Source organism: Dromiciops gliroides, chromosome 2, assembly GCF_019393635.1.
Source record: "Dromiciops gliroides isolate mDroGli1 chromosome 2, mDroGli1.pri, whole genome shotgun sequence".
NCBI lineage: Eukaryota > Metazoa > Chordata > Mammalia > Microbiotheria > Microbiotheriidae > Dromiciops > Dromiciops gliroides.
Genome location: NC_057862.1, coordinates 182,343,975 through 182,360,230, shown reverse-complemented (window position 1 = coordinate 182,360,230; position 16,256 = coordinate 182,343,975). Strand labels below are relative to the sequence as shown.

The window sequence follows — 16,256 nt, the reverse complement described above, 5'->3', positions numbered from 1 at the left end:
TTTGCAGAGAAGAAACCAAAAATCCCCCCAAAAGCCTAAAAAGAAAGACCTAAAAGTAGATGAAACTATAAAATTATAGAATTATAATAATAGATCATCTTTATATTCTCTTTGTCTTTTTATAAATTCTTCTAAATGGTGGGGTATGTCTGTATGTATTTGAAGTGTTTTTGAGGAAGGCCAGGAAAACTGAATAGGCAGAACCAAACATTCAATTAATCCCATATAGTCAGAAGATGACTGAGCTAAAACTGAGGGACTGATCTCTAACTGATGTAAGAGTTCATCTTGGCCCTTTCTCTCTAATGATTAGATTTAAACTTAAATCATTATAGTGATCTAGTATATGATAAACCCCCAAATCCAAGCTTTTGTAACAAAAACTTATTTGAGCAAAACTGCTGGAAGAACTGGAAAACAGTATGGCAAAAATTAGGTATAGACCAACAGCTCACACCATATATTAAAGTAAGGTCAAAATGGGTACATAATTTATACATAAAGAGTGATACCATAAGCAAATTAAGAGAGCATGGAATAGTTTCTCTGTCAGATTTATGGACAGAGGAAGAATTTAGGACCAAAGAAGAAATAGCAATAGAAAATGTAAAATAGATAATTTTGATTATATAAAATTAAAAAGTTTTCACACAAACAAAATTAATGCAGCTATGGGGGCAGCTAGGTGGCGCAGTGGATAAAGCACCGGCCCTGGAGTCAGGAGTACCTGAGTTCAAATCCGGCCTCAGACACTTAACACTTAATAGCTGTGTGACCCTGGGCAAGTCACTTAACTCCAATTGCCTCACTTAAAAAAAAAAAAATTAATGCAGCTAAGATTCTAAGGAAAGCAGAAAATGGGGAAAGAATTTTTGAAACAAGTATTTCTGATAAATGCCTCATTTTTCAAATATATAGAGAACCGAGACAAATTTATAAAAATACAAGTCATTCCCCAGGTTTCAGACAAAGCAATCAAAGCTATTTATAGTCATGAAAAACTGTTCTATTGATTAGAGGAATGCAAATTAAAAGAACTCTTAGGTATCACCTCACACCTATCAGAGTAGCAAATATAATAAAAACAGAAAATAAAAGATAGCAGAGAGGATGTGGGAAAGCTGGGATGGTAATCCACTGTTGGTGGAGTTGTGAAAAGATCCATCCATTCTGGAGAGCAATTTGGAACTGTACCCAAAGGGCTATAAAACTGTGCATGCCCTTTGATCGAGCAATATCACTGCTAGGTTTGTATCCCAAAGACATTCCCCCCAAAAAGAAAAAGACATATTTGTACAAAAAAGTATTTATAGCAGCTCTTTTTGTAGTGGTTAAGAATTGGAAATAAAAAGAATGCCCATCAATTGGGGAATGGCTAAACAAGTTGTGGTATTTGATTGTGATGGAATATTATTGTGCTATAAGAAACAACAAACAGGACTATTTCAGAAAGACCTGGAAAGACTTATATGAAATGATGTCTAGTAAAGTGAGCAGAACCAGGTGAATGTTGTGCACTGTGACAGCAATATTGTTTGATGAAGAACTGTGAGTGACTTAACTGTTCTCAACAATACAGTGATCCAAGACAATCCCAAAGAACTAATGATAAAGCCTCTAAAGAAGACATTTATATTGATTGAACACAGACTGAAGCATGCTCTTTTTTACTTTTTAAAATTATTTTATTCAAGTTTTCTTATACAAAATGACTAATATGGTAGTTTTACATAGGGAGGGATAGAATTTAGAACTCAAAACCTTGTGAGAACATAATTATTAATAATGGATTTCTTGGGAGGACCCACACCTAGGTAATGGACTTTGTCTTAAGCAACTTGAGTGAGGGTCTTTTCCCTGTTGCCATCTGTAGAGTTCATTGTAATGTGGACCACCTTCAAATCATATCAGCAGAGGAAATTGAATGATGCTAACCAATTAGCTTTGACCAATGTATAATGACCTGTCTCTATCTAAAGAGGATAAAAATCCAGGAAAGAGGAGCTCTCCTGGCTTGCTTTGGCTCTCTGGCTTCTAGGTTTTCTGGGTCTTTGAGTGCTTTTCCCCTGCTTGTGCTCACTGGCATGCTGAAGTTCTCTCCCTGCCTTCTCTACCATGCCTGAGACCGTGAGAAGTTAGGAAGATACATGGCCAATTCTTTACTGGTATATAGTATTACTAATATATAATAATAATATTATAATTGACAGTATTAATAATATAATATTAATTATACAATATGTAATGTTAATGATATAATGTAATTAAATATGCTTGCCTCAAACTGATAGCAATAGTAATTTTTTTCAAAAATACAACTTTAAATTAAAATGTTTATTATTATTTTAAAAAGATAAGTTGTCATAGCGCCTTCTAGAGAGCAATGTACACATATGCGTATGTGTGTATGTATATACAAGTATCTACATACAAATATACACACATGTGTACACATACATGTAAACTTTGCTTCAGAGATCAATAGAATGTTTTATAGTTCAAAGAACTATAAAAATGCTTATTGTATTCTTGTTTTGCTACTTGGTTTGAATGCATTAACTGAATAAGCAAAACTTAAAAACCTCTGGTCTTTAGGGACCAGAGGGGACAGAAGCCAAAAGAAATCCACTAGTGTACATACACTAGCAATGTATTTCAAATTCTAAATGCAACATCATTAAACAGTTGCTGGGAGGTGCTAAGCAGAATAATGTTTTGTGGCAGTTAGTGAATCAAATGATAGAGGCACATCCCTACCTGAACCTTCAAAGCAAGAAAGGCCATAGGCTCTTAGGTTAAGTAAGAGGCACAAGACTTTGAAAATTCTCCTTACTTGGGTTTATCATAGTAGGTCATGACTTTGAGAAAATAAATAGGTGGAATTTTACAAGATCTGATCTATTATGTTGCTAAGACGAGAGGGCAAAGACCCTTCTTTAAGTGAAGTTTTATTTGTAAGGCAACTCTCTTCTTTACAGATTAGCACATGTATTTACCTTTGAGATCTATACTAGTTTAATTTTTCCCCTTGTTACTATTGAAAAAAATTCAGTGCCAAGAAGCATCAGTGGGTCTGTTGATTGAACAGCCTTACAAAGGATATGTGATTAGCCTGTTTTTTCCCCAGGGAAAGCAGAGGTGCTGCTCTTCACCTTATATCTAGCACCACAAAAAGGTAAAAATATTACATAAAAGCTCTTTGTTTTTGGTAATAAAAATTTGACCTGTAAGACTTCATTTTTGTGCCCTCTTTCATTACCATTAAGAAATGGGTATTCTCAGGGCAGCTAGGTGGCACAGTGAATAGAGCACTGGCCCTGGAGTCAGGAGGACCTGAGTTCAAATCCAGCCTCAGACACTTAACACTCACTTGCTGTATGACCCTGCACAAGTCACTTAACTCCAATTGCCTCACCAAAAAAAGAAAAGAAAAGAAATGGGTATTCTCATGTCTGTCTTCTGCTGCTACTTAGATTATCTGACTCGGTCTGATTATATCAAAGATTTACAACCTCTCTTTAGTCAGAGTAGTCCATGTCTATGATCCTAGTTGACAGTTTTGTTTTAAATTTTCATTCTGATTCTAATGATATATTTCAGGGGGGGGGGCAGTAAAGGTCTGATATTCCTATTTTCCAGGAGAAGTCACAATGATAATGGAAGTTTTTATAGTGCTTTAAGGTCTGCAGAGATTTTATATCCAGTTTAAGAGAAAAATATATGGATTTGTGAGATATATATATTTTCCCTTTCCAATTTACCTAATAAGTCCAAGAACTCTACTCTAATTAAACCTTCCCATTATATTTCATTTGCAATCAGAGCAGTGAGGCTTAGGAGTGAGTAAGTGGGCAAATAGACTCAAACCAACTGTGTTAATGATTTAGGTTTGAAAATTGTCCCTAAAGTTTGGTAGGAGATGATAAAGGAGAGAGAGAGTTATGCAAATAACATTTGCTAGTCAGTTTAGGAGATGGTATATGACCCAGAGGATTTGGCTTTCATTTACCTCTCTTTGCAGGTTATACTCCATCAAGAAGGCCACATGGATGATGGTTTAACACTTCAGAGATGTCAGCATGAGGAGTCCCAGGCTGCTCGGATCATCCGGAACACAACATCCTTATTTAGCCAGTTTATAAGGTAAATGAATAGTTTTTGTATGTCTCCCTGTTAATCCCATTGCCATAGGTCCAGTGACATTCTTTTGACAATAGCTTTTCTTTTCTTTTATAAATAAAGCATGACAGGAAACAACTGAGTGCCTATAGAGCTAACCTACAACAGAAAGCTGAATATACTTCTCACATTTGGGACCTCCCCCTTGGCACCACTCTTTCCCCTCACAACTGCCTGTTTTTAATATGCAGGGTCAGTCAAGATGTGAGATATTCTGCTGACTAATGTGTTTTCACTTGCAAACAAAACTAAGTGAACTATGGCTGCAGTCTGACTTGCTCCAAGTCTCACTAAACTCATTTTGTTTGATGTCACAGAGAAGAAAGTTCTAATATGCTATAGCTGGTGGGTTTGCAGAGAGCTGCCGTACTGTTCAATATTATTGCTAGATTTGGATTAGATTAGATTAGATTAGCATTGTAAATCTTATGTTGCCAAAGTAATGTGGAGATTTTATGGAGTCATTAATTGAATTGTCTACTCTTATCCCCTATACTAGGAGATGCTGCCAAAGAATATAACTACATTATTTCCTTGACTTATGTTAAATTCATCTTCTTTGAAACCAATAATTTTTGGTTCCTATAAATTCCAACCATTATTCTGTTATAGCAAAATGTTTTTCCTGCAGGAAATTTTAGGTGGAAACTGTGTCCATGTGAGTGTACTCACATATGTGGAGTGAAAAGTTCTTTTCATTTCTTTAATCTTCTCCCTAGTGAACTAGTATAATCAGAGGAATGGAACTAAAAGCTGAGATTTAGAATGCCTTACTTCACTTTTGGTTTGCCACTCTCTCCGTTGATGGACATGGGCAAGGGTCAACTCTCCCTATACCTTAGTATCTCTCTTGGCAAGAGTTTTAAGTCTAATTTCCTCCCCTTTCTAAGTAGGGGACAAAGAGGACAAGAACAGTGTTATGAAGTTTGTCTTATAGATATCTTTTTGAGATATAGGTATTTCCTACAAATATTAGGAATTATTATTAATAGTCACATTTGATGGGAGCCGGTGTCAGCCTCAGGGACGAGAGTGATCTGTGTCTTTAGCCTTCTGGACTGCTCTTAGCCTCTCTTCATAAAGGTTCTTCTGAAGACTTTAGAAACTCTCTATTTGACATTGGGGCAGCTTCTTAATTTTTCTAGCTATAGTATAATGCTTTAGTAGAAAGAATGAAAACAGTGACTTGGCTGTTATTCCTTCACCACCCCTGAGGCCACCACATACATAATAGTATTTAGTGGGGACTAAATGAGATGGATGATAAGAGATTCTTAGATTTAAAGTTAGGAACTCTAAATTCAAATCCAATTGTAACTCTTTAGGGATGAGAGAGATGTTAGAGATTATAGAATCATAGATTTAAAACTAGGAGGGGACTCAGAGGCCATTTACCCCTTTTTTTTACAGATGATGACATGAACCCCAGAAAAGTTAAGTGACTTGTCCATGGTCTTACAGTTAGTAAATACCTTTTATCTTTTTCCTTAAATAATCTATACACCCTAGGTATATTACTATTACTATTCTGAAAAGTAGTCAGAATTGTTTATTTTGCTGTTTGTAACCAGCTCCATATTAAAAACAAAACAAAAAAAGTTCTGCTCTTCTCCACCCCAACCCCGCCATTGACATATAGCATTCACCCCTTCCATGTCTTTGTAGAGGGATTAAGGACTTTCTCAGGTCTAAAAAATCCATCACTTCATCATTAAGTTTCCCTGCATTTAGATAGGCTGTGTTTCAGATTGCACTTGAAGTATTTCTAGCTTGGAAAGAAGATCTAGAGTTTGTGCTTCATTGTTAAAACTTCTAAAACCTCAAGATCATCTTCACATTACAATGAAGTTTGGAAAGAAAGAGAAGGAATGAACAGAACAAGATCTTTACACTTCATGCTGAGGAGAAGACAGTGTAATTTGAAAATATCATAGGGAATGGGGCCAGGATGGCATAGTAGACAAAATACTCAGCTAAACTCACCTAACATTCCCCTCCAAACAATAATGCCTGAAATTTACTTTAAAGTAATCCCTGAAATCAACTTCTGGAGTGGCAGAGCCAACAGAAGGTCAGATTGAGATATTCTTCCAACTAAAAACAACATAGGAGATTAAAAGGAGAAATCTGTGACCCGGGAGAGGAAGCTGGCCTGCAGCCTATGTGGATGAAACACCAGTGGTGGGAATAAGTACAGATGACAGAAGCGGCATTAGCTTTGGTAGCTCTCAAAACAGAGAAGGCAAGGAGACCTGGCAACTGGACAAAAAGAGATTAGAGGGTATCCAGGGTCTAGCACTGGATGCTAGACCAGAATCTATTTGGTAACTCCATTGCCTATATCCATTTCTAGGTCATAGATCAAGATCAGAAAGGAGTACTTTCAGTCAAGAGGGTGTGGAAGTCCTGAGGGACAGTATCACTTCCAGCCCTAAAGGATTAGAGACCCTGAGGAACAATATCATTACCTGTTCCAAAGGAGGAGGGACCATTAGGAGCAGTATCTGTTGCCATCCCAAGGGATCAGGGCCCTTCCTGAGTAAGGAACAGAGTACATACCAAGAGAGAAGTGACCACCCCTACCCCTATATCACACCATCTTTGAAGAAGCACTAAAAACTTTCGAATCCCCAGAACTAGCTCTGCAAACAGCTGTGTGGAAAAGCCTAAAGCTTGAGATAGAGCCCCTGCTCCCTCACACTGGGAAGAGAACCCTACATTAACATAAAATTCCAAATCAAGAAATGAGGGGAGGGGTAGGGAGGAAGAAATGAACAAACAAACAAAAAAAGAACCTAACTATAAAAACATATTATGGTGGCAGAGAAGATCAAGACACAAAACTAGAAGAAGACAATGAAGCCAAAACAGATACAAGGTCTCTAAGGAAAAAAAAAATGTGAATTGGACACAAGCCTAAGAAAAATTCCTAGAAGAGAATTTTTTTTCAAAATTGCAAAAATGATAGAAGGAAAATTAGGTAAAGAAATTACAGTAAAGGAAGAAAATTATGAAAATACAATTAATAGCTTCATAAAAGAGACACCAAAAATACTGAAAAAAATAATATCTTAAAAAATATAATTGACGAAATGGAAAAAGAGATAAAAACTTCCTTGATCAAAATAACTCCTTGAAAAGCAGAATTGGCCAAATGAATAAAGAGGTACAAAAGCTCACTGAAGAAAATCGTTCCTTAAAAATTAGAATTGAAAAAGTGGGAGTTAATGACTCCATGAGACATCAAGAAACAATAAAACAAAGTAAAAAAAAAATGAACAAATAGAAGAAAATGTGAAATACCCCATTGGAAAAATAACCAACCTGGAAAATAGATCAAGGAAAGATAATTTAGTAATTACTAGAATTACCCGAAAGCTATTATCAGAGAAAGAGCCTTTATATCATATTTCAAAAAGTTATCAAAGACAACTGCCCCAAATTCCTGAAAAGAGAGGTTAAAATAGAAATTAAAAGAATCCATTGACCACCACCTGAATGAGATCAGCCCAAAATAAATATTATAGCCAAATTCCAGAGCTCCCGGGTCATAGAGAAAATACTTCAAGAAGCAAGAAAGAAACCATTCAAATATAGAATCACAGTCAGGATCACACAAGATTTAGCAGCTACCACATTAAAGGAGATGAGGGCTTGGAGTATGATATTCCATAGGGCAAAAGATCTGGGATTACAACCAAGAATAACTTACCCCACAAAACTGAATATAATCAGGGGAAACTAGGTAGCACAGTGGATAAAGCACCAGCTTTGGATTCAGGAGGACCTGAGTCAAAACCGGCCTCAGATACTTGACACTTATTAGCTGTGTGATCCTGGGCAAGTCATTTAACCCTCATTTCCCTGCCCCCCCCAAAAAAAAGAAAACCTGAATATAATCACTCAAGGGGAAAAAATATACATTAATGAAATAGAGGTTTTTCAGTTATTCCTCATAAAAAACAATGCCGAATAGATAATTTTGCTTTCTGATATAAGAATCAAAAGAATAAAAAGGTAAACAGAAATCATAATGCCCTCAGTAAGCTTAAATTGTTTACCTTTCTATATGGGAAGATGATCCATGTATTTTCTAAGAACTTTATCATTATTAGGGCAGTTAAAAAGAATGTACAGGGGGCAGCTAGGTGGCGCAGTGGATAAAGCACTGGCCTTGGATTCAGGAGGACCTGAGTTCAAATCCGACCTCAGACACTTGCCACTTACTAGCTGTGTGACCCTGGGCAAGTCACTTAACCCTTATTGCCCCACAAAAAACCCAAACAAATAAACAAAAAGAATGTGCAGAAATGATTTGATTATTTTGGGAAGATGTAAAAAAAAAAACAATAGATGAGAAAGAGGGATGCTCTGCAGGGAGGAATGGAAAAGAAGAATAGGGGAAATTATCTAATATAAAAGAGACCTGCCAGGAAAGGATTTTACAGTGGAGGGGGAAATGGTGAGAGGTTGGGGATCAGGCAATGTCTGAACCTCATTCGCATCTAATTGGTTCAAACATACTCAATTAGTAATAGAAATCTATCTTACTAGACAGGAAAGTAGAAGGGGCAGGGAAGAAGAGATAAGTAGAGTAATAAAAGGGAAGTGAGATAAAAGAAAGCTGTGGTCAGAAGCAAAATAGACTTGAAAGAAGAAGGGCAGGATGAAAAGAGAAAGAGAAGGATAAATAGAAGAAAATAGGATGGAGGGAAATGCACAGTTAGTAATCTTAACTGTGAATGTAAGTTCAGTGAGCTCACCCATAAGACTGAAGTAGAGAACAAAATTAATTAGAAACTAGAATCTATATTGCTTACAAGAAACACACTTGCAACAGAGATACACAGGTAAAATAAGGGGCTAGAGCAGAATCTATTATGCTTCAGTTGAAGTTAAAAAGGCAAGGGATAGCAATCATAATCTCAGACAAAGCAAAAACAAAAATAGACCTAATTAAAAAGTATAAGCAGGAGAACTACATCTTGCTGAAAGGAACCATAGAGAATGAAGTAATATCAAACTAAACATATATAGATTAAATGGCATAGCAACCAAATTATTAAAACAAAAGTTAAGTAAAATACAGATAAAAATTGATAGTAGAACTATAATGGTGGGAGACCTCTACAGAGGTAGATAAAATAAAAAAATAAAATAAAAAATAAGGGGGGAAAAGTCAAAGAGATGAATAAAATCCTAGAAAAGTTAGATACAATAGACCTTTGGAGAAATCCAAGTGGGAATAGAAAAGATTATACCTTTTTTTCTCAGCTGTACATGACACCTTCACAGGGATTCACCATGTATTAGGGCATAAAAACCTCATAACCAAGTGTGGAAAATCAGAAATATTAAATGCACTCTTTTCAGACCATAATTCAATTAAAATTACATTTAATAAGGGGCTGTGGAAGCATAGGTTAAAAGCTAATTGGAAACTAATCTAATCCTAAAGAATGAGTAGGTCAGAGAACAAATCATAAAACAATAATTTCTTTAAAGAAAATGGCAACAATGATACAACATTCCAAAATTCCAAAGCAGTACTTAGTGGAAAATTTGTATCTCCAAATGTGCACCTCATTAAAAGAGGAAAAGAGCAGATCATGAATTGGGCATGCAACTAAAAAAATTAGAAAAAGAAAAAATTATAAGTTTATTCTTTGAAAGGAAAAAAATCTTAGTTTTAATTCTGTAAAAATTATAGGACTTCAAGGTAAAATGTAATGGTTTCTGAAAACTTGAGTTTTACTTTAATCCTTTAGTTGAATGTCACTTTCTTGTGATGTACTACAGTAATCATCTTTCAAATCTTTTTGAGTAATTATTGTATACACAAGACTGAAAAATCACAGCTGTGTTATTGAGTATATTGATTATAGTTTATACAAGTTGGATAAAATATCTTATAAACCAAATGTGAATATTTATTTCTGATTAAATTTTGGTTCTCAAATTGAATTGTTTTGATTAGTCAGGGTACTACTAATAATCCTGAGACAAATGATCATCTTTGCCCTGTGAAAAGTAGGGCACAGAAAAGTTAAATGATTTTTCCAGGTTACTGAAGATATTGGTTAGCTCCATTGTTTCATGACTAGCCCTGAACCAGGCTGAATTCATGTTTTATTAGTGGAAACAATCGAACTACTGCACCCATTACTCTGCCTATAGAAGAAGTCCTTCAGACTTTGCAAGATTTGATCACCTATTTTCAGCCTCCAGAGGAAGAGATGCAACATGAAGATAAGCAAAACAAGCTTCGGTCACTCAAAAATAGACAGAATCTGTTCAAAGAAGAGGTGAGTTTTAATAGTAAAATTTTAGATTCTCTTTGTGCTTTTTATTTAGACCAAAATATGCTAATTGAATTACCATTCAGCTTTTTATTTCTAAACAAGCATTGTATAAGAAGAGTTGAGAATAGCTGGAGAGAAAGGGTGAAATGAGATCACAGAAGTTCTCAAGATCCAAGTTACTTGGTATTTTCAATTGCACCAACCCTTTTCTTTAACCGAGATGGTACATGCAAATAATACTGTATTTAATGCTTTAGTACTATGTATGCTATTCAGAGCTCATTTAAAATGGACCACCCTTTTCAAAATAACTAGTAGCTGAGTACTACTTCTGTAGCACCGATTTGTGTTGTGCTTCCTTATCACCTTCTTGCTCCCAAAGTTAGTGCCAAGGTGAGGGCCAAAGAGGAATTTTGTATGTCATACTGACTGCTGCAGCATACATTTAGTGTTTCTATCCAATGTTCAGGAATAAATGTAGAATGTCTCTATTTTATGTAGTAGCATGTAGTTGAAAACTTATTTTTTTGGTTTTCATTTCACTAACCAGCTCCCTTATTTACGGGAATCTTGGCTGTCCTCTTCTGTATTTGAATGGAATTACTTCAGTCTGTTCATTTTTTTTTAAATTGCAGAGTACTGTGTCTAACACTGTTTTTTAAGTGAGTCAGATCCATTTCAAGCCAAATGGAAAACGGGCTTTTGTGAGATTCATTCACACTTTCCTCTTCAGTATGTCCTTGGATTGAGTTAAACACATGGGGACAAACAAATCAAGAGAGATTGCTGACTCATCCCTAAAATGTATGCTATTTAAGTCTCTGACGCATAGAAATGCATATATTTTTAAGAAAAAAAAACACACACAATGGAAACATTTGCATATTAGCAGTATCAGCTTTAAATTTTGAAGTGTTTAGGGGAAAGCTGTGAAAAAGAAATAAGGATACAGATTTTCTAAACAGGAACTTTCCTTTCCTCATCTTCTTTTTTTAGGGAATGTTGGCCCTTGTGTTAAATTGCATTGACCGTTTAAATATCTATAACAGTGTAGCACATTTTACTGGTTTTGCAAGGGAAGAAAGTGGTACAGCTTGGAAAGAAATTCTGAACCTCCTCTACCAATTGCTAGGTGAGTACATAGGAAATTTCTTCAATTGGAAGGGATTCAAAGTGGATTAAAGGATCAATACTACCTTCCCAGTTCAAAACTAATGTGACAAAGGCTACCTAGCAAGCCTGAGTATTCAACCCATTCTTTTCATACCCAGTAATGAATTATGTTGACCAATTACAATTCCAGTGCTTTGTCATCAGCAAACTAAAGCAGTGTAGTATAATAGAGCCCTGGACTGAGATTCTAGATATCTGTTATGGTCTTATCTCTGCAACTAACTTGATGTGTCCTAGAATGAGGCCTTTAATCAGTTTTTCAAGTTGTTTGACAAGATCTGCAAATTTCCTTTCAAATTGTAACACTATGATTCCTTGAACTATACTCATTCCAAAGAAGTTTAGTGTTTTAAAATCTGAAACTGGATCTTTTCATTTTCTACTCTGTGGTCATTTTCTGCTGACTTGCCAATGTGAATGTTTTATTAGTGGAAAGAACACTGAAGTAGGGATGAAATGGCGTGAATAAAAAAGTGGTTCTGTTTACTGGGCATACGGCCATGAATAATTTACTTTGTCTCTTTGAGAAATAGTTTGTTCATCTCTAAAATGGGAATAATAGTATCTGCCTTAAATATTTCCTAGGTCTGATGTAAAGTTTTATATATGTGAAAAAATTTGTAAACTGTAAGCACAGTACAAACATAGAGGATTTGTGATAGTGAGGGTTAATCACAGACATGGACTTCAGCATGTGTAGTTGTTAAAGTCACAATTTGAATTTGTGGTATGGAATTTGTTTCTGTGTTTGTGGTGTGGAATTTATTCTATTCTACACAACAATAAATATTCAGGGGTTTCTGAGAGTCAAATTTTGGAGGATAAAAGATTTGAGGAAAATGATTAAGCCAGTTGGCATATTGCACCTTCTTAAGCAAAATCCATTGGTAGTACTCTGAAACAGGGTAGTTTCTTTTAGTGAAAGACAACTGACTAGCTCCCATCAGGTTACTCTGAGAGGCATTGTGCTATTTGTATGAGTTGGAGCACAAAGAAATAGGCTTGTTTTTTCTTCATGGATGGCCTGGATAAAATGGGTCTTGGATTCAATAAAATACCTATTAAGTTCCCTGACTTAGAAATGCATGAAATCTTAATTGGATCCTGCCCTTTTTTGGCTTCTGAAGTAGGAAGCATAGGTCTGAAAGGAGACTTTAAAGCACAGATTTTTCACCTTATGTGCTTATCATTCTTCCATAAGTCCATGTTGTCTATTACCAGGCAGAATAAAGTTCTAAGTTACCCCAGGCTGATAACTTTGCCATCCTTGGATTGTCTTTCTTCATAGCTATTCTATAGTGGCAATAGTTATAGTCCTTCTGTATATGGATGTCTTCTCTTTAACTTAACATATAGGAATAGAAAACAAGTACTTCTACAGATATCACAGCCAGTTTAAAAAGAAACAAGGAGAAGAACTGAACTCACAAGTTTGTAATAATATGAAAGACAAGGTATAAACTTTTCTCAATATTAGCTTTGTAAAATAATATAATAATGTAGCTAAGGTTTATCAAACACTTTCCTTGAGAATATTCTGTGAAGTAGATAGTATAGATAGTACAGGTGAATAAACAAACTTAGACATGGGAAGTTACTTGCCCCTAATCACACACTAAGTTTTTGAGCCAGGACTTCAATCTAAGTCTTTAAAATCAAAGTCCAGGGCCTTCCTGATCCACATTGCTCCCTCTTTTGGAAACCAGTTGAATGTTTTCATTTCTAATACAAAATTTAATCTCATCAAAGAAATGAAGTGCAAAGGATTGTTTTCTCCAGTATAAATATCAAGGAGTCTTCTTAAAGATGTTTATTCAGGAGGTTCACAGGTCTGCTGCCATCAGTATTCCCATATGTGTGTGTGTGTGTGTGTGTGTGTGTATGTATATGTATGTGTATGTGTATAAATATATATATATATACATACATACATTATATATATATATATGTGAATGATTAAATTTTGTCTTGTTTTCAGCTGCCCTCATTCGTGGTAACAGAAATAATTGTGCTCAGTTCTCCAATAACCTTGATTGGCTGATTAGTAAATTGGACAGGCTGGAATCTTCCTCAGGTAAGAAATAGACTATGATAGGAAACCTGTAATTGGGTAAAACAAAATGTTTTCTCTTCTTTTTTCTTGTGGAAGATATCATGATGGATTCCTGCAGCTGTTCACTTTGTAATGAATTACAAAATACTAAAAATTTTAATAGGCAGAAAAAAGGTTCTGAATTTCCCACAGACAAGGTTGCATTTCACAAAACTATTTTCATTTGTTGGTCTCAAATTTTCATTTTTCATTTATCAGCTTGTACGTTCTATGAATTTTTCCATCTTCTTTTTAAACTTTTAATTATTTTTAATTAACAATAATTTACTTTTTATTCCTCCCCATTGCCCTCACCTCCACTGGGAAGAATGAAAAAAATACTTGTAATAAATAGTAAAGGAAATATATATATACCTGAATTGGCCATGGACAAAAATGTATATCTCTTTCAGTATCTTGAATCCATCACTACTCCATTAGGTCAATATCTGGGGGATTTGGGGGTCTTCTTAAACTGTGTTTGGCCAATTCATTGATCATAATTCTTAAGTTTTAAAAGTTCTTTAACTTTAAATTGCTGTTACTGTTTTATAAATTCTCTTACTGGTTCTGCTCACCTCATATTGAAAGAAACAAATCTTCCCAAGTTTCTCTGAAATCATCCTTTTCTTACAAAGCTATAATATTCCATCATATTAACATAGCATGATTTGTTAAGCTATTTTTAGTCTTCAATTTCATGGCAGTACAAAAAGAGTTACTATAAATATTTTTTGTAGTATGAATCTCTTTGCTCTTCCTTGATTTCTCTGGGGATTATAGTTGATCTACTAGTGGCATTGCTGAGTCAGAGTATGTGGACAGTTGAGCAACGTTCTGGAAATTGCTTTCTAGAATGTCCATACTAATTCACAATGGCAACAGCAAGACCCATAAGAATAAAAGTCAAGGCAAAACAAAGCCCAGATATTTCCACCAGAAGTGTACCAAATCTGACCCAAACACAGACTCCCACTCCAAGAAGTATGGATGGAAGCATGAGTATACCACAACAATAATGACCCCAGCATAAAGGGCCTTTGTGATGACAAATATGCCAAGACAAAAATCCAGAAGAAAATAACTCCATTATGTTTTCAAGGAAAACATCAAATAAAAATACAGTTTGGGCATGGGATGAAGTCAAATGGAATTCCTGGAAGAAGTAAAGCAAAAGTTACAGAAAGAAGTTTAAGTAATTTTGTAAATTAAATGAAAGCACCAGAGTAAAGAACTAGAAACGAAATGAGAGACATGAAGGAAAGACTTGAAAAGAGAATTTACAACTTAGCATAAGTGGTATAAAACTTTACCAAAACATCAGACTCCTTGAAAATTAGAATTAACCAAGTAGAAGTTAGTGACTCCATGAGACAAAATTGCAATATAAAAAGAAAAGAGACTAAAAAAAATAGAAGACTGTTAAGTTATTTAATAACAAAACAAATGATAAACAACACATATCGAGGAGAGAGAATTTAATAATCATTGGACTTCCTAAAAGCTATTACTAAAACCAGAGCCTAGATATTAAGGTCTTTTATAACCAGAGGAAAAGATTAAATAGAATCTACTGGTCACCTCTTGAAAGAAACCCCAAAATTAAAATTTCCAAGAACCTCATTGCCAAAACCTAGAGCTTCCAAGTAAAAGAAAAAAATACTGCAGATAGCCAGAAAAAAGAATTTAAGTGCAGTTTTGCTGTATGTCTCCCCTCACAAAAAAGACAGTTTGTTCTAACACAATTCATAATTCATGTCTTAGCATTTTGAGCATAATGTGAATTTTGAGTTTGCTTCTGCAAGAGTTCCATAAGAAATAGCAAGAGAATTCGGGAAAACTGCAGCACTTCACAGTTAATTGTGTTGTTTAAAATCTAATTGTTATGACTAAAATCTAATGTGTGGTTGCCTTAAATTAGAAGCCTATAGCACCAGTCTTTGGGCATTAAGCATTTATTAAAATATATGAGAAGTTAGGAAAAGAGAGAGGAAGAACACATGGAGTTCAGAAAGAAAAAGCCTAGCTACCCTGGCCCCGCAGCTGCCCCTGCTGAGGCCTCCAACTGAAAGAAAGATTCTCCATTCTCCTGGAGCGGAAGCTCCTTGCGGGACTGCCAGAGGGGCAGTCCCCACACACAGCTCCAAGCTAATTGGCTGGTAGCATTTATTGACATGACTTACAGGTGGTTCTCTGAATAGATGTAACTTCTAGAAGCTAGTCACATGCTTTCTCCTGGGGGTGGGGCACTGCCCTGCTTCTCACAATGTCTTCCTTAGCAGCAGGGTGGCACCCTGATTCTCACACTCCCCCCCCCCCGCCCCGCGCTTCATGAAGAAACATCATTTCCTTACATGAAACAATAACATTACAGATACTTAAGACTAACAAAGTAAAGGGAATGAAAAGAGAGAAAAAAATTGGGTGACACAGTAACAAAGGCTAAAGGAGGCACTCCCCTTTTAGCAGGTGGAAATTACAAACAGAGAAAAACTAAAGGGGGTGGTATC

General features: G+C 35.4%; 1 protein-coding gene across 1 annotated transcript in view; it reads left to right on the top strand.

The window, feature by feature from the left end:
- RYR3 (ryanodine receptor 3) overlaps positions 1-16,256 on the top strand; it is a 681,173-nt gene that overhangs the window by 332,104 nt on the left and 332,813 nt on the right. The window contains exons 12-15 of the mRNA XM_043982013.1: positions 4,022-4,143; positions 10,316-10,484; positions 11,478-11,613; positions 13,633-13,728. Of these exons, the coding sequence (XP_043837948.1) occupies positions 4,022-4,143; positions 10,316-10,484; positions 11,478-11,613; positions 13,633-13,728 (523 nt within the window). The remainder of the gene's footprint in view (positions 1-4,021; positions 4,144-10,315; positions 10,485-11,477; positions 11,614-13,632; positions 13,729-16,256) is intronic.